The sequence below is a fragment of the Chanos chanos genome, chromosome 5 (assembly GCF_902362185.1).
Source record: "Chanos chanos chromosome 5, fChaCha1.1, whole genome shotgun sequence".
NCBI lineage: Eukaryota > Metazoa > Chordata > Actinopteri > Gonorynchiformes > Chanidae > Chanos > Chanos chanos.
In genome coordinates, this window is record NC_044499.1 from 40,052,012 (window position 1) to 40,070,935 (window position 18,924).

At 43.0% G+C, this 18,924-nt stretch overlaps 1 protein-coding gene across 1 annotated transcript; it reads right to left on the reverse strand.

The window, feature by feature from the left end:
* Positions 1 to 1,882: 1,882 nt before the first annotated feature.
* Positions 1,883 to 17,572, reverse strand: oplah (5-oxoprolinase, ATP-hydrolysing). The gene is made up of 27 exons (XM_030775202.1): positions 17,489 to 17,572; positions 16,316 to 16,490; positions 15,934 to 16,125; positions 14,291 to 14,405; positions 13,596 to 13,719; positions 12,031 to 12,226; positions 11,549 to 11,714; positions 11,186 to 11,324; positions 10,424 to 10,491; positions 8,878 to 9,194; positions 8,416 to 8,528; positions 7,487 to 7,657; positions 7,067 to 7,204; positions 6,700 to 6,838; positions 6,348 to 6,460; positions 5,992 to 6,143; positions 5,592 to 5,752; positions 5,376 to 5,477; positions 5,000 to 5,174; positions 4,425 to 4,609; positions 4,155 to 4,301; positions 3,783 to 3,917; positions 3,509 to 3,658; positions 3,111 to 3,268; positions 2,631 to 2,791; positions 2,396 to 2,493; positions 1,883 to 2,279 (listed from the first exon to the last, which is right to left on the reverse strand). Exons 2-27 carry the CDS (start codon positions 16,484 to 16,486, stop codon positions 2,121 to 2,123), a joined length of 3,945 nt encoding a protein of 1,314 aa, XP_030631062.1. The 5' UTR covers positions 16,487 to 16,490; positions 17,489 to 17,572; the 3' UTR covers positions 1,883 to 2,120.
* Positions 17,573 to 18,924: the final 1,352 nt, after the last annotated feature.

Consider the following 18,924-nt stretch of genomic DNA (forward strand, 5'->3'; position numbering starts at 1 on the left):
ATGCGAAGGACCATCTTTAAATGAATTGATCAGCTGCGGGCCATCTTTGACTTCTCTTGCAAAGTTCTTTTCGTCTCCTGATAGTCTACAATGTACCCCCCCAACCCCCCCTCTCCTATCCAGAATTGCTCAGTCCCTTTACATCTGCTAATGTAGAGGGGTGAGCTCAAGTGTTGAGAGTGGGGGTGGAATGCGTTGCCGTAAGACGTATCCTTAATTGGAACTGTCTTTATCTATGCATGACTACCTCTGTAAAGTCTTATCTCCAGTCTTCTGACTTTCTCTCTTTGTGGCAGGATAAACCCTATCAGTGGAATAGTTTCAGCTGAATCTCTGTTGAAATGTGGACATTTAAAAGCATTTGAATCTACCTCAGACAAATGCTTACCAAAGTCAGTTTTCTTTTGTCAGTTGTGCATGTCAAAGTGAGTGTCATTCAGAATATAAAGCTTGAGATGAAAGAAGTGTCTTTTGGTTATTTGGATAACTTTACCGAGTTGTACACAAACCCTGTGAAAAGCCTGTCGGCTAATACGGCGTCGAGTCCCTTTGTGTTTCTTTAGCCCCTCTGTTCTGGATTCCGCTACCTCCTAACACCGTTATTGTCCATCCCTTCATCCAATTTAAGTCTCTGTTCATACTTGATCCCCAGTATGCTTCCTCTCCACTCCTCTTCCCTCTGTCTGAGGATGGTAAGAATCATCCTGTTTTCCCAAATCCACCCCTGTGCACCCCAACCTCCTCAATCACACTATTATCAACCCCCTGGGGAGAAAAGGCCTCCTCATTCCATACTCCCTGCTGGCATTGCCTATCTTCCTCCAAACGCCCAGTGACTCTGTGGAATTCATATGGGCCTGGGTCAAGATCTCTGTTTGTTGTTTTAAAGGCCAGGCCTACTTAAAAAAAAATAGTGTAAAGTTTACTTGTTCTTTGGGTCATATTCTCTACTAATTTGGGGAATATCTGTGTATTTCAATATTTCAGTAACACAGAAACACCACTTGGGGTCAGTGTATGCATTCAAAGATGCAGCTCAATGTGTCCATATGTAAGGAGAGGTACACTGGCAACACTAGTAAAATGAAGTGTTTTAAATTGCATATGAGCTTTACTGAGTCTTTCTCAGGTTTCAATTTAATGCCATGGTTAGTGTTTTGTGTATGTAATTGCTGCAGTTACTGGTGGAGTCTACCAAGAGCTCTCTCTGCCAGATGGATAGAATGAGATTGTTGAGCTTAGTTGACAATGTAGCAGTGAGGAACAGCTTCAGTCCTACACACTCATATGTAATTGTCTAGAATGGTTATGTCCATTCACCTGAGGTTTCAGAGACCCATGACAGTTTAGAATTAAAAACCAGCACATACCCTGGTCTTCTACAACCAGATGAATGTCCAAACAGTTTAAGCAACACTGCCTGATTTAAATATAGTGAAACACTTCTTATCACAGATCCATCTTCTGACACTTATCATCATAGTAAAATAACACACATCAAAACATCTATCCATGTCTTAACAATGCACTGAGTTTTTGCTGGTGGTTGTAAAGAGTGTTTTTTTGTACAAAATGCAATGGATCAAGTTTTATTTCATTTTTCACAGATCACTTTTAAAATCAAATTACAATCTAATGAGGTGTTAGTGTGCACAACAAGATCACAGGTGTGATATTAGTCTTAGTACAGGATTAAAAACCTACTTCCTCTTAAAGAGGCACAGGACTAATTCACTCCATGTTTTGATAAAATACTATGACAAAAATCCCGCTTTTTCCTCCCCAATCTTGCCCTTGTAACTTTATCCTTTGAAAAATGTTCTTCATCTCCTTCTTTTTTATTTTCTTTTCATTATAAAATTAAAAACCATATCCCTTTTTCTTTATCTCCCTTTTTAGTTCAGTACTCAAAAAAACCCTTCCTTTCCCCTTCAACTCTTTTCTTCCAAAAGTACTAATCTTCAAAGAGACTCCAAAAGCTGCTACGCAATATGGCTGTGCTTCCATTTAGTCTTTTTTCATTTATCAAGTCATTGGTATATCAGTGCTCTGGAAGACAGAATCAAAGACAGGAGGTTTTTTTTCCCTTGTGTATTTAGATGTGGGGTCTACTTCGAAGTTCACACACTCTCTTGCGCGCGGCGGAACTCAAACACGCTGCCCCTCTCGGCGAAGGCTTCGTTCAGGCGTCTGCGTTTGTATGGTCGCTCCCTCCCGTCTTCCTCTTCTTCTTGTTTCCCATAACCCCCTCCACCGGGTGTGTATAGGCAGAACATGTCCTGCAGATGTACAATCAAAACGAGAGAGAGAGAGAGACAGAGAGAGAGAGAGAGAGTGTGTTAGACAGCAGTTCTAAAATCTAAAAACCCACTCAAATACAGCATATCATTCTCACCCCAGGTTCCAGGCTAACTGTGGTCTTGGCCCCCAAATTGAGCACTCTGCCATCAGCCCTGTGTAACAGATTCAAACCAGGAGCACCATTCTCCCCACCTGACAGACAGAGAGAGGGAGAGAGAGAGAGAGGGGGAGCAGTTAAAAAATTAACAATTAAAATGATAAGCACCATCAATTTGAGAGAAAATTCCTTCTGTTCAAAATGTGAGACGTTATAAAAAGGGGGTGGTTACCATGGAGACCGTAAGGCTGTGTTGAGCGTCGCTCTGTCAGGACAGACAGGACTACTTTATTTCTGAAACGGAGCTTTCGATTCACACCATCACCCCCACGATACTTCCCTGCACCCCCTGACCCGGGCCTGAGGGAAAACTGCTCCAGAATAACTGGATACCTGAGAAACAGCAAAAGAGATTCAAGCCATTCTGATCCTAAATTAGCCAGAACTCACTGCTGTCTGATATGGAATTGGTCAGAGCACATTGCTATCTGATCTGGAATCAGTCAGCACTCTCTGCTGTCTGATACAGAGTAAGTCAGAATTCACAAGTAATAATGCTTAGCTAGAACTCACTGTAGTCTGATGTTATAACCGATATGAGTAATTTTCCCTACAAAGCAGTCAGCAAGGATAATGAAAATGCTACTGTAATCTGTCTTGATTTTTAGTTAAAGACTATGGTGAGTTAGAGTAAAGCCCTTGAAGAACACACCTCTTTTCCAGAATCTCTGGGTCGGTGATCCGTGTGTTGGTCATGTGACTGTGAACACCACTGCGCCCATGCCACCCTGGCCCCGCACCTGCACCCCCAGCAACAGTCTCATAGTAACCACTCTTCTCACTCCCAAAAGACACGTTATTCATACATCCCTTAAAAACAAACACAGAGAGAGAGAGAGAGAGAGAGAGATTAAAGAGCAATAAAGCCAGATTTTATGAGGAGTACGGAGAAAGAGAGATAAAGTGGAAGGACAGAAGAAAAAAGAAAGAAGGGTGTGAGTACATAAAGATAAAAGGAAATGAGGTGAAGCAGTAACACCTGTACTATTCTGATTTGTACTATCCTTATTGTTATATTTTAACTAAGCTCTGGCAAACACTTTTCCTCACCTGAGAGGCGGCACACACTTCAAACGCACGGAAGATCACATCGACGACTCTCTGTGATGTCAGCACGTTACCGCCCACTACTGCTGCATTCTGGGATGGCTGGAGGATTGATCCAGAAGGAATGATGACTTTGATGGGAGTGAGGCAGCCCTAGACACAAACACACAAGGAGTTTATGACAAATTTGTAATGACATTACTCAGATGTGTTTTAAATGGTTACCAGGATACGGTGTATGTGTGTGTGTGTGTGTGTGTGTGTGTGTGTGTGTCACCTGGTTGAGAGGAATATCCTGTCCCACCATGCAGCGCAGACAGTATATCAAAGCTGAGAGTGTTATGGCTCGCGGAGCATTACAGTTCCCCCACACCTCTGTTCCTGTGCCTGTAAAATCAAACACTGCACTACCCTATACAGACATAGAGAAAGAGAGAGAGAGAGACAGAACAAAGGAAGAAAAAGAAGGGGGGGATGGAGGAAAAATAACTTGAAACATACTTGTCCTGCCCGGCTATGACCCGAGAACCTTGAACCATCTGTCTTCATACAAAAGTTATGCTTGACAAAAATGTTCTTGCCAAAGGCTCAATTCCTATAAACCTCACATAAGCCCTGTTAAATAAAGAATTTGCTGTTGGCCTCCTACCTCCTCTTCATTTATCTGGACTCTTAGTCTGATTGGTGTTCCATCATCCATGTGATCCTCCGCCTCCACATCCAATGAGCCTGTCTGTTGCCGGCGGCGACGGGCAAAGTCTCTCAGCATGTCCCTTACTGCAAGCTCTGCATTGCTCTACACACATACCCACAGACAGTGAACCACATCGTTCATAAGTGGATACTTTGACGAAAATGCTTCAAAACGTTTCAAAGCCATTTCAAGCTGTGGAGCCAGAAGAAAAGTTCATCCACAGACCTGTATGTGTCCCATATAGGCCTGGACAACATCCAGTCCATAACAGTCAATCAGCTCCTTCACAAGCTGACTCCCCCTCTGATTGGCTGCCACTTGAGCTCGAAGATCAGAAAGGTTGTCATGCAGATTACGTGTCCCAGAACATCCTGAGTACTGGGCAGGTGCCATGAGAGCATCGGTAACAGCTGAAGGAGAACAAATGGAAAACAGAATAGTTGAAATGGAAAAGAGAATACATAGTAGAGAGAAGAATACAGAAAAAAGAAAAAAAACACTGAATGAGTTTTTCTAATGAGATCAATTCTACTGCATCGCTCATAATCCGTAATAAATGTTCGTATCAGTTTTCCGTTCTCCGTACGAGTTACGAATCATTAGTCACTGCTTCAAATATACCCAGGTAAAATGTTTTTCGGACAACCATTAAGATTAGCCCTGGACCAAACTGAATTAAATCTGATTTTCATCCTTGATCATCCTCATCCTCATTGAAACCAGTCCTGCTGCTGGTGTTTCTTCATGATCCTTTTCTCCTAAAATCTTTGTCCAAACCACATTATTTGCTTTCTTCTAACCCTTTTCTTGGAAGACTCCTCCAGTAACGAGTTTAAAGGAGGTGAAGACAGCTCCCTCCTGCTGTAGGGAGGTGGAATGAGGGGGCATGGAACCTGGCGTAATGCCTCCTATATCAGCATGGTGCCCTCTACTGGCCACAAAAAACACAGGTCCACTCACACCATGCAGAAATACCTGAGAGAGAGAGAGAGAGAGAGAGAGAGAGAAAATGGAGAGGAAACACAGAGGGAGGAACAGTGGGAAGAACCAGAAAAAAGAAAAAGGTGTCAGACAAACAGAAAAAGAGCTGATGATGATAATGATGGAAAGGAGACAGAAAAATGAAAGAAACGAGACTGTGGCAGAACATGGATTACAGAGTGAGCAGCGACTCACTGGAGTGATGACTGTGAGGTCAGGGAGGTGACTGCCTCCTGCACAGGGGTGATTACTCAGAATCACATCTCCATCCTTCAGACTGCTCCCCAGTGCCTTTAACTGAAAGAGACAAAGGGAGAGACAGTCTTACCTCATTTGTATACAGAGTGTATGTGTGTGTGTGCATGTGTATATATATGTATGTGTATGTGCACGCGTGTGCTTGGTTGTTACCTGGTATTGAACTGTCTCTTGCATTGCCCCTAGGTGAACAGGAATGTGAGGGGCATTGGACACAAGACCCCCATCAGGCCCAAACACAGCACAGGAGAAATCCAATCGCTCTTTTATGTTTGTGGATATGGACGTTCGCTGCAACACTCGACCCATCTGCTCTGTGTGGGTATATTCAGCAAATGGTAAAGCAGTGACTAAATTTAGTACAAAAGTTGACTGAAAAATGCCAGTCAATGTTGTATTTTTATACCGAGATTTCTTCTAACATTTTCCTCCTGAAACTGAAACTCACTCCCTCTTGTCTTTCCTCTTAGGTACATCTTATGTTTCTCTTATGTGTATTCATATACATTGTGCTACAGTCTTCCCAAATCCCTCTCACTTAATTAGTTCACACCTGCAATGCTCATGAAACGATGGGAGAAGATTGACAGCTGCACTGTGTTGAGTTCAGTTCCCAGAACACACTGTGTATCTGTTCCCACGGTGATACACACATCACCACTTGCTGTAAGCTTTGCCACACAGTTTGGTTCCACCAGTACGGTGCTGGGAAAAATCATAAGAACAAGCTTAGATGTTCATAGAATATTACAAGAACATATAAGTAATGTTTCATGAAATCAAATAAAATGTACACATATACAGAGAGCTTGTATGTCATATAAGTTATCATTTCCAGACACATTTCAACAGCCTTTAACTAACATTCTGTCTTTTCAATGTTTCAAACACACGCACAAATACACACACCTGTTCTTATCAATGATGATGGCGGGTCCGTGAATACCATAGTCAAATGACAGCTCCTCCCACAAGTACACATTAGTGTCCAGGTAACCATCCTCAAAGTAACACTTGGTCACCTTGGTAACAGATAAAAATCATTGATCAGGCTCACAGATTTGCGATAGTTCATAATCCCAAGTCATTCTCAAAAAAAAAGGTTAATTTTAGCCATTCTTTGTTCACTTTCTTTAATAAAATCACTGAAGTGTACCATATGCAACTCAGCCTTGCTGTTGGCCTTTGGGCATGTGTGATATATTTGCTGTCAGTGACTGACAAGTTTGAAACAGTGAGTTAGTTTTGTGTGTTTCAGTACCTTGGTGGGTCTGGGCGGCCCATGGCCTAGTTTGGTCTGAGTTTCTGACTTCATCCCGGACTTCCCAGAACCTCGCACCCTAATGTCATCCACCATGATGGGCCGATCAGCGATGGTGAAGCCAAACTCCTTTAGGTAACTGTTAGAAGGACAGACACAAAGGAGAAAGAGAGAGAGAGAGAGAGAGAGAGAGAGAGAGAGAGAGAAAGAAAGAGAGAAAGAGAGAGCCTGGATCAAGAGCTTGACCCGTGCCAGTGACTGAAATACTTGGCTATCTGTGAACAAACAAACACACACACAGACACAGACACAGAGACACACACACACAGACACAGACACAGACACAGACACAGACACAGAGCAGTACCGCTTGGTAAAGGCGCCGCGGAAGTCTCCATATTGGCAGGACTGAGCGTTTCTGGGGTATCCTGCGGCACTGATCATGAGAGCACAGTCTGTCCCCTCATAGCGCATGTGGAGGAACATTTCAGTCTTAATCTGAGAACTGAGAACACATACAAAGACTTACAATCACATTCATCTTACACATAGCAGAGTTTTCTTTCATTACACTAATGCAATTAAGTCAACAAATCAATAAATAAACCATCCTCTTGGGGTTTAATACTGGCTGTTAGCTTGTGAATTTGTCAGCCACGGGTGGCTTGCTGATTTTGTTTATGCTGAGCAGTCTGAGCATGTGTTTGAAACAAGTAGAGTCTGGAGTATGGGTAGAATGTGTGTGTGTGTGTGTGTGTGTGTGTGTGTGGTGGAGGAGTGGGATGACCTGCTAAAGCCACGTGTACGTAGTGTGTCTTGGCAGCGTTGGGAAAGCTGTTCCATTCTGCGGTCCAGCTCGGAGAAAGAGCCGGGCTCATACTGCAGAGAGCAGGGTTCCTGCACTTCCTCCACCACATCTGCCAATGCAAGCCCATAGGCTGACAGTATACCGCTGTACCTGTGATATATACACACACACACACACACACACACACACACACACACACAGAGAGAGAGAGAGAGAGGAATGAAAACAAAGTAAGAAAGAATGGACAGTGTGGGAAAAGGAGACAGAGAACGAGACAGGGAGGGGAAGAAGAGTCAAACCTAAGATAATGATCATAAATGCACTTTTACATACCTAAGATATAGGGACAAAGGGTGAATTTTTACATGTTATTAGACTCCCACAGCCCACATGTCATGGTCATCTGTTCACACATACTTAATTATACATGTTTTGACATATTACACACATGCGCGTGCATTTACATGGTTTCCTGTTGGCACATGAACAGCCTCAATGTAATGTGCCTATCACTGAACAAGTGTTGGGATCTAAGGGACAGTAATGGAACATTCTAGGCCACCTGCTTGCCCTTGTCAGAGACATAAATCCACAAACAAATGCGGAACACATCTCTAAACGCAGCACTCACAATCGCACTCACACACACATACACACACAAACACCCACACACCACCTGCCCTTACTGAACTGTAGTGGTTGCATGCCAGGAAAAATTCAAACACTAACTTCTGTCAAACACACTGCCAGCTGCTTTCTCTCTCTCTCTCTCTCCAATACACACAAATGTGCACACAGTATTTCTATTCTTAAGCCTTCCTGTCACACACTCACTTACAAAGATACATACATGTACAGACACACACGCACACACGGATAATCACACTCAGACACACTGAAGGACTGACTTGTGTATGAAGACTGTCTTCATGCCAAGGGCTCGTGCAATGGCACAGGCATGTTGGCCACCTGCTCCTCCAAAACATGCTAACACATGCTGAGACGTGTCATGACCCTTCGCCTGTCAGGAAAAACAGATGAAGTGCTGGAACTCTATGTGCTCTTCCAAAAGGACGAGCGGTTTTATCCATAGCTACACACTACATACCACCACAGTGTAACTATTAAGTAACTAGTAACTATGCTGAGTGGTCTTTAAGCTACTTAGTATGCACGTTCAGCCTAAGAATCACAAACACATGGACCATGTTGTAGGAACTGGATGCTCTTAACTGTATTATTTCATAAAATTCAAATATTTCTGTGATAACAGCTCATAACAGACAATAGCAGAATAAACAGGCTCGTAAGAGAATTATTAGACACATCAATTAGAGGAAATATTGATATGGTTCCATTTCTTGAACTACCTGTGTTAGTGCTCTAATAGGGCGACACATGGTCTCATTGGCCACTCGGATGAATCCCATGGCAACCTCTTCCATGCTCATCTCTGACTTGCCACCTTTGAGCATACTGCTGTACGATTGGGTGGCTCCATTGGCGCTGCCATGCGATTGGTTGGTGGAAAGGAAGTGGTTGATCTCACGCGTGAGCTGATGGAAACGTTTCATGGTTTCCTCCATGGACAGAGGCTCGTTCTCCCCCGGGCCAAAGATCCGTGGGAAGAAGGAGGGGAGCAGACGGCCGAGCGCCAGGTTGGCATCGGTGACCGTGAGAGGGCCCCCTGTGAAATGGGAGAGCCATTTACACCTCAGTAGAGACAAACTTTAATGCGTTCGTACAACTCCTGGATGTGGTACAGTTTACACTGCAGTCTACTGAGTTATGACACAACCTGACAACAGGTTGAACACAGAGGTAGGAATCTCTAACCACTTTTGTTTAAGCTACAGAATGCATTAGTTAAGTACACCCTGTTGTTCGTTTGGTACAGTCAGGAAACAAGTCAGAGAAATTTACAGTTTGTCTTTATCACTATTAAAAATCCTTCATTAATTACTCTTTAATATTGCATTATACAGCATATCCTGGGCGTACAACACAAGTAGCATGAGCAGCTGCCAAAACGGTGAGAGCTATATTGGCTTGGATGAAAGCTGCCTGGACTTATCAGCCTGGGTAACAGACTGTTTGAGTATTATCCAGACACATGAGGTCACATCCAATCCAAACACATTAGAGCTGGCCCACACTAGAATGCTCCTGCACCAAGGCAAAGACAACAGTTCCTCCCAACCATGTTGCCCAAAAGACTTCACCATAAACCCTTCCTGTTCTCTATCCCTTCATCTCTGCCACAGGACATAGAGATAAAGAAAAATGATATGTTCCACTGGGGCCGGGGGGGCTGGAAATTGATCTGCGACGAAGTCAGAAGTCAGACGTTATGTAATCAGACTTCTTTTATAGCAGAACTTGGCTTTCTTCCAACTCCTTTTGGAACAGTCTCTGGGCCCACCCACTGCTCCCCACGTTCAGTTCTTTAACCCTGTCCAACCAGTCTATCCACAGCCAACGAAGATGCTTAGGACTGATGAAAATCAGTGAAACATATTTGACAATGTACATCACATTTCCCTCTCTCTCACGCCGTGACTTTCATCGGGCACAAAGCAACACAGAGTAAGACTTATAACTCCACTGTAAATCTAACAGAGATCCTGCAGAGAAAGACTAAAAGCCGATTTTAGCCTGATATAAGCACCAGCGAGACAAACTTTAAGAGAGAGAGAGCGTGAGAGAGAGAGAGACAGAAGGGAAAAGAGGGCAGATACAATGGTATTAGAGAATTAGAGGGAGAAAAATAAGAAGTAGAGTCGTCAACAGTCACTTAAGGCAAAGAAAGTTTGAGAGCAGAGAGGAAGAGGGCTGTCAGAGAGAGAGAGAGAGAAAAAAAGGGGGGGGGTGGAGCTTGAGCAGTATGTGAAGCAGCAGACAGAGGATTTGTTTTACCTTTCCTGTAGCAGGCAGGTCCAGGGTGAGCTCCAGCCGACTCTGGTCCCACTACAAACATCCCAGACCTTAGCAGAACACAGACATACAGAGCAGACATTGAAGTCTGTGAAATCACTTTTAACGGCGAACCGCCTCATGGTTTTTCAAAACGTATAAACACACACAAGTACAAAAAAAAAAAAGACTTCTCTTTAACTTTCTCTTACAGAATAAAATTTCCGTTTTTTGGCGAACTCACGTGCACATCTGGAGACATTTGAAATTCAGGGTCAGATTTATGCGTGGTGAACAAAGTCTCAAAGAGTGTGTGTTAGTGCCTGATCATACGAACAACTACAGTCATTTTATTATCTGTAGTGTGAGCTTATTAAGGCTAGGAAGGTAGATACATCTGTCCTGAAGCGAAAGCTCCATCAGACAAAAGGTAATGCCTTTATTGTAAACAGAGAGAGAAGCAAAACACCGGGACTGTGCCTGCCAATCATTCAACAGCGAGTCAAGCACCGGCCAGTTTTTAATCACACCCACGTTAGATAGCACATTTAGCCTTGCTGTCCTCTCTTAAAAATTACACTCAAATTTTACAACTTAACAAAAATCATAACACACGGCAAATATGAACTAAATCAAAATAACTGTCCTCTGCAGACTACACTGTAATCCCTGGATTGTTCAGGTGCTCTGGTTCTGAATGTGTCCAGTATCGGGGATGAATATCAGATTGTTTGAGTGTGTTGGTGTGTGTGTGTGTTTTCTGACCTGAAGAAAAGGCGTGAGCCTCCTCCTGCTGCCACAGTGTTAATGTCCAGTTGTGGGGCCTGCAGAGTGACCCCTGCGGTCGTGGCCTCAAAAACGTGCTCATACTGCCCTGCATAACGACTCACGTCGGTCGAAGTGCCTAAAGAAAGCACAGGTTAAAGGTCAATTCACCAATCAGAGGTCAACGAGAGCTGCTTACTCAGGGTGAAAATCTTTATAAGTCACATTCTTGCACATTTTTACTTTTTTCAAAAACAGAGCTTTCTGAACTCTCATACTGCCTCCTCTCCCTCCGTCTGTGCCGCCCCTCCCTTCCTCACCCCCGCTTCCCATCGTTCTGTCGTCCCCTATCACCCCTCTCACCTCCCATATCAAAGCCAATGACGGGTTTGTTATCAGCAGGGTTGTAGGAGGTGACTGCGTATCCAACCACACCCCCCGCTGGGCCTGAAAGAATCGCTCGAGAACCACAGAACTGCTCCATTGGAGTGAGCCCCCCGTCAGACTGCATGAAAAGCACATCCACATCCTGAGAGAGAGAGAGGGTAAGATTTAGACATGTGATTTCAAAGAGAATCTTTCGTTGATTGCTTTGGCAAAAATGTAACCTACACGCAATAGGTAGTATATTGAAAAAAACACAAGAATCAACCCATTACAACATAATGATAAATGGTAAGCAAGAATGATAAGGTATTTATGTACTGACATTTGCAGAAATATCACATTGAGTTCTGTCATGTGTAGAGACTGGGTCAGTTTCTGTTCATTTAGTGGTAAACTGAAATGTACACAATGACCCAGAGCCCAAAAGTTAGCACACAACTTCTTAAGCACACGCTGACCTTCAAGCCTCCCCTAAAACCAGCAGTGAAGCCACGTAAATACTGGCGTATTTTTGGAGTGAGGTAGGCGTCCGCACAGACAGTGTACCCACGAGGCACTGCCCTGATCATGGGCATCACCTCACTGGACAGAGACACTTGAGTGAAGCCCAGTCGCCGTGCCAACGAGCCAATGGCCCTCTCATGGGCAGACCAGCTAAACAAAACAGACAAAAACGTATTCAGAGGCAAAACTGATTAAACCAAACTTGACCATAACAGTGCAACCAGAATGCTTAAAACAGCAATACAACAATACGCAATAAAATGCGCATGAAAAGAGGACAGACAACCAAGATGTGCCCTGCTTATCTGTACTATAGGCTTATGTCTTATTACATTAAAACACAACAGTACAGGTTAACTGTGTCCATAATTTTTATCAAGCCCGCTGGTACGCTTTGAAGATATACTCTGATTTAAAAAAAACGACAACTACAAAAAAAAAAACAACTTTGAGGGTAAGTGAGCATGCAGAATGCACAGATCTGAGGACCAAAATACACTAATATCAGCTGAAAAAACAGACTGACAGAGAGAGAGAGAGAGAGAGAGAGAGAGAGAGAGAGAGAGAATTCATAATGCACATATAAGTAAACATGAATTTGGTGGGGCTACCAAACTCACATTTAACCCAGTGTGAAGGGAGCCAAGAACCATAGAAATCTGACACTCCCACAGCCCCAGGCTAAAAAGCAACACTATGCTGTTCTATAGTCTGTGTGTTATGTCCGCATGTGTCTCTGTTACAGTACAGCTTTGTCAACACACATAGTACTATGACGATCAATAGGTAAAAAAAACACATGACACGTGGACAGAGCTCTGAGAATGCCATTAAATGATCCCTCCATCCATGGATCCACACTTCTTTCATACATTTTTTCAGGAGCATTAATAGATCCCACATCTGACATTTTTCCAGGTTTAGATTTTTTCAGATTTCTCATGTTTCCTCTGATAACCTTTACAATAAATTTAATCAGAATGTAGGTGCTTTTGTCTCCACCCTAGTCAACTTAACTCTGTGTGTGTGTATGTGTGTGTGTGTGTGTATTCCACTGTTAATAAAGCTCTGAGATTCAGAAGACGTGGAACCTCTGGAGTCAGAGTGTTTCTTTGCACACACCACAGGAGCATTGTGGGAGAGGCGGTAACTGGAGATTGGCACCATACTGTCATGAGAATTATTCAACCATAGCGTGAGCTCCCGCAGACGGTTCTCACAGTTCTATGCCATATGATATGCTGTGCTGCTGTGTCATTTTGTACAGACATATATTGCACAATACGGTTTCACTTCGGCCTGCCCTGCTTCTGAGCTGAACATTAAACTTTACTCTGGGTCGTTAGAGATGGTAGGTTACCATTTCATGACGATTAATTAACACATTACTGAAATAAGAGCTGACTGTTCAATTTACTGCCCTGTCCTGTGTTGTGCTACAAGGGTGTAATATACCATGTAGATATGGTCAGTACTCTACAGCATAAAGCGAGAGACACTATACAGTAATCAGACTGACGTGTAGGAGTGTAGCAACAGCACTGCCAGACTGGTAATGCCTCTGGAGAGAACTCCCCTCAGCTCTTCCTCCACACGCTGCAGATCCAGTTCCTTCCACACCTCCAAGCTGTCCCCTGTACTACCTATGAGAGAGAAGGGGTGGGGGGGGGGGAGAGAAGTAGGACAAAGGGAAATAGAGTGTGAGTTTAAGCACAAGCACCTGTCCACTGTTTGTGTAGGAGAGAAGGAGGGGGGCAAAGATGGGGCTAGAGTTGGAGCACTCAGGAATAATGGAGGGGGTGGGAAGGTTAATGGAAGAAGGTTGGGCAAATGATTAACTGTCACACGAGATGTTGAGTTCTTCAGCCAGTCATTAACACACCACGAAGGACAAAGAACAAGAGAGGTGCTCAGCAGCGCGGCGGTGGAAACCACAGGGGGGTCTGCACGCTCTGGTCTGTACATGTGCAGAGGAACAGAGGAATGTGACTGAGACATGGCTTTGTGAACAAGTGAGCAGAATTTCAGTTTCTGTTCTTCATTCATTCATACTTCTTTCCCCCCGTAAACTTTCCCACTCTGCTCCTTTATAAGTTTCCCTCTCCATCTCCATAGACAGAAAGGCGTTTGAACAGCCCTAAATGATGGAAACACGTCATGGGTGATGATCGAGGGAGAAGTTTACAAGATTTCGGTCGGAAAGTTTCACCTCACCTGTAACAATGCGCTTAGGTTCCTTTCTGGGCAGCTGGCAGCCATCTCGTCTTAGGACAACTCTCTCATCCACCTCAATGACTTCCTCATAAAGCACTTCGGGCATACACACCTCCTGATTTACAAACACACATGCACACACACACACACACATTATCCAAAAGATGTAAAATATTCAGAAATGGTCCATTAATTAACACATAGCCCCTTTTGTTTAAGAAAATATGTACCCATATACATACATACATACTAGGGATGCAACGGTACAGTGGGCCCACGGTTCGGTATGTATCATGGTTTTTGGGCTACGGTAATGGTACGGTTTCAGTATCTTTATACTTAAGAAAAAAATAAAAACGCCCCCTTTAAACAATGAACTCTTTATTTTGCCTATAGACAAATAAAACCTTCCATTCAGAAAAATGGCAGCATGACTGACGGGGCCGACAGTGGCAGAGCAATGCTTGCAGACAGTACTTTGTTTGTTTATGGCCATTGTATTGAACGTTGAATCCAAAATGTTCCTACGTAACGGATTTTTATGACGGAATACTAGGGCCACACTGAGAGAAAAAAAATTCTGAGATCTTGAGAATGAAGTCATAATATTATGAGAATAAAGTCGTAATTTTACAAGAATAAAAGTAATAATGTTACAAGAATAAAGTCGTAATTTTAGGCTACACGTTATTTTAGAAGGGAAATATCAGAACAGCATCCTGGCACCTGCGTTAAAATAAGGAACATGGAGCAGCATCTAGTGAAGTTATACTTTAATAAAGGTTTCACAAATAACGACACCTGAGACAAACAGCAGTTTCAGGAGGCAGGCTCAGGATGCCACTGACTGTCCTCTTGCTCCTTGTATTGGTTGCCGGTAATATATTTTCTTAAAAATGATGGGGTTTTTTTCCTCGAAATGTTACGAGTTCATTCTCCTAATATTATGATTTCTTTTTTCTCTTAATATTATAACTTGATTCTCGTAATATAACGACTTTTTTCTTGAAATATTATACTTTATTCTCATTAAATTACAACTTTATTCCTGTAATATTATGACTTTTTTCTCCTAATACTGCGACCTTAATCTCAAAATCTCAGAATTTTTTTTCCCCTCAATGTAGCTCTAATACTCTGTCGTAGATTTGACGGTCGGCGGTGCCTCTTCAAATTTGCTTCTCTCTGTCCTGCTAGCGTCTCGTTGGACCTGAGAGAACATTTGTTTTTAGTTTCCCCTCTTTTCTCCAGCTCGTACTTGCATACAGAGCGCTGATAGGCTGCAAGGAAATTCTGACAGGCTCCAGGGATATTCTGTGGATCTGACGGTACAACATGCGTGTAGTCTGCAGCGCCATTAGCAAGTTTCGGAAATTATAGGAGAATGACAGGCATACTGTAACACCACGGGTCACGTGTGCATATTGAAACGGGGGGGGGGGGGGGGGGGGGGGGGGGGTGTTAGTGCAAGTCTCCTTATGCAGGGCTGAGAGGACCAAATGTATCCGCAGTCCAATACCCCTCCATTCAGCGTTCTTTTCCAGACTGGTTTTCTTCTCCTCTCCTTTCCCTGCATCTCTTTCTCTTTTTATGCCCCCATACAATTCTACTTCCCTCCTTCATAGTCTGCCCATGTTACTCACCAGATCAAAAAGCCTTGGTCGGGCCTGAGTGCCGATGTGCAGGAGATCCCGGAATCCACGGGTCACCAGCAAGGCAGTCCTCTCCCCCTGCCGCTCCAGTAACGCGTTAGTGGCCACTGTGGTTCCCATCCTGATCCAACCAATAAGAGATGTGTCCATGGGCTGGTCCCGAGGGAAGCTGCGCCCTGTTTCCTGTTAATATAGCAAGGAAAACAGAGTGAGAGAACCAGAAATAAAAGGTGTCAATTACACCCCCCCCCCCCCCCACACACACACATCTTTCTTCACTCTCGGAATCTCTGTGCATTATGTATCTCCTAACACAGTATCTACCACAAAATTTGAATTCACTTTTCTAATATCATATCTCTCTCTTTCTCACCTCCTCCAGTACCCTGCGAATCCCCTCTGTAGGAGCATCTTTGTAGTTCTGAGGGTCGTGGGAGAGCAGTTTGAGGACCCTTTCCCTTCCATCTGGCAAATGGGCGAAGACATCAGTGAAGGTTCCTCCACGGTCAATGGCGAAGTCAAATTTCCCTTTTGTTTCAGCCATACCACTGGAGTAAGCAATAAAGATGAGGAAGGAGGAGCAGATGTCATGAATATTAGCCTACTTTTCTAGAGCCAACATGCTGTGAAAAATAGGCAGAGACTGTGGAGACTAACTGACGGCTTAATAAACGAGGAAACAATCTCTCTCTCTTAGGAAAACACACACACACACATACACACAAACAAACAGGTGACCTATCAATCTTATATAATCATTATGGGGGATAGTTCAAGTAATTACAGACCCTGAAGCATGCAAAAGAAAAGTGACCATGGACAATATAGTTTGCATGCTGCAAACCCTTACCTACTACTTTACTGAGCTACAAAATCCAGGTGGCAAGGACAATCCCTTAAGCCTTCACGGGAATTGCAGAACCAATTTGTACACCAGCAGAGCTCCTCTGCCACATCGATACTTTCCTGAGAACCTTTTCCCCTCTCATTTCAATTAATCTAAATATTCATTCTGAACTGTTTTGCAAGTGGTGTCAGAGGGTCAAATAGCGGGCGTTTAGTGTAGCGACAACCTCGTGGAAATAGCACGTTGTATTATGTAACAACATCAGTGTGCACGCGCATTTTAATTCAACACATTCTCTTTTTGTTTAGTTCAAATGAACTCAAAGTATAGTACAGAGGTATAGTACAGAAATAAAAACGTAGGCGATGTTGTTTTGGCAACAGCGAAACAACAAGTAACCAAATAGCATTAAGGGGGCGTGAACTTTTTAAGATCTAACTGATCTGTCGACCTAGTGCCTAGTGCCTGGTGTCTCACAACCGGCATAATATGCGGGCAGAACAATCAGAGGCTACATCAGTTTAATGCTGATATTTCTTCATACTGGACTCGCGAACAATTGACAATTCACTGTAAATGTGGCATTAACATCCATTCGCATTGTCGCGTTGAACAAAATGATGAAATGGGATACTGCCATCAGGCAGCGTTTTTAATCTGAGTGATATTAAGCGGCACATGTTAAGTAGGCATACTCACAGGTTTTCGACGTCTAGTTGTTCAGAAGAGATGCAAATTGCGTGCCACCGTTAGTGTGTGTCTGCTACCTTCGTCGTGTCCCTGGCCTCTCGGCTGTATTCTCGGCTCTGGCCACATGAAAGGGCTTTTTTGTAGTATGTTGAAGACTTTACTCCACCCCCTTCGTGCTGTCCATCTGTGGAATTACGACGGTTCGTCGTCCCTCGTATTGCAAACGAAGAACGACATGCCTTTTCACAGCTTTAAATCAATCGATTTAGTCCGCTAAAAAAAGTCCTGTTCACGTTTCAACACAGTTAACAACGGTCAGACATAAGATGAACATTCTCTTTACACTCTCTGAACACAGTCTTTAAAGTTCAGGGGACAAATCAATCTAAAAATCCATAACAAAAATATTCGATAAAATTTATGTAATGCTTTTCATTATTACCTATGGTATACCTATTAAAAACGCTTACAGTGTACGTTCAGACTGTCATTTGTCCATTATTGCAACAGTATGGAACTGAGACACAGTTTACAGCTCAAGGCCCTGCAACTTTTCCTGTAGAACCTTTGTATACAGATGTCTGATACATGGAAAGAATTTAACTGTGAGAATACGTAGAATTATGCACCGTTTCTAACGGCACAGTTATGTGTCCTGATGTTAAAGGAAGAGGGTTTACTTTAAGAAATCCTGAAGGATATTTGTATTTGTTCTCTATTGGGTTGTATTTACACAGCGAAATTGGCGTAGGGCCATCAACTGGGGAATCTGAGATAAATCCCTGTATGGATCCATGACCAAATATACTCTGTTGTATTTCCAAAGTGATCTGATCTTCATGATAAACTGCATCAACCCAATAAACACTGAGTAGCTCATCAGTGCAGCTCACATGAGAGTGAACATATCTTAAAGTTAAAGTAAAAGCAGATAGTTTAGTGTACTGTCAAAATTTCTGCTGCTATGCACTCAGAATTTAGTTTATCATCTTGTTTATAGAACAGTATTGATTATCTCTTTCAGTTGCAAAACAATGAACAACAAAATGATTTAAATTACATTGTAGGAGTAATTTACAGATACTTCTTATTGTTATTATTACTCAGATAGCGCCGTTCAGTAATGCAGTTTTGGTTGTTTCAGGTCAAGTTTATTACATTCTAGCTTCATAAAATAAGACTTGATGGGGTCTTTTTGAATCTACTGATACATGTGATGTTACAGGTCCCTTGGGATGTTCACACCCTTTAACATATAAAACTTTGGCCACATTAAATGTTTTTATTATGCCATGTGGTTTGTGATTTCCAATGAGAAATGAGGGGAACACCACATGAAAACGGAGTTTAACTTTGAAGTAGCTAAATCATAATTACAAATGCAGCTACAAAGGTTAATCATATTAGGTTCATTGCCAACTTGCAGTATGTGCCAGTTATAAAAG

Excerpts from the sequence above, each read along its gene's own strand:
- oplah (XM_030775202.1), bottom strand. The coding sequence starts at position 16,486 with ATGGCTGAAACAAAAGGGAAATTTGACTTCGCCATTGACCGTGGAGGA. Across the intron at positions 7,658-8,415 it reads AAGACAGTCTTCATACACAA|GTACAGCGGTATACTGTCAG; the intron begins GTCAGTCCTTCA and ends TATATATCACAG. Across the intron at positions 3,269-3,508 it reads AAGTGTGTGCCGCCTCTCAG|GGATGTATGAATAACGTGTC; the intron begins GTGAGGAAAAGT and ends TTTGTTTTTAAG.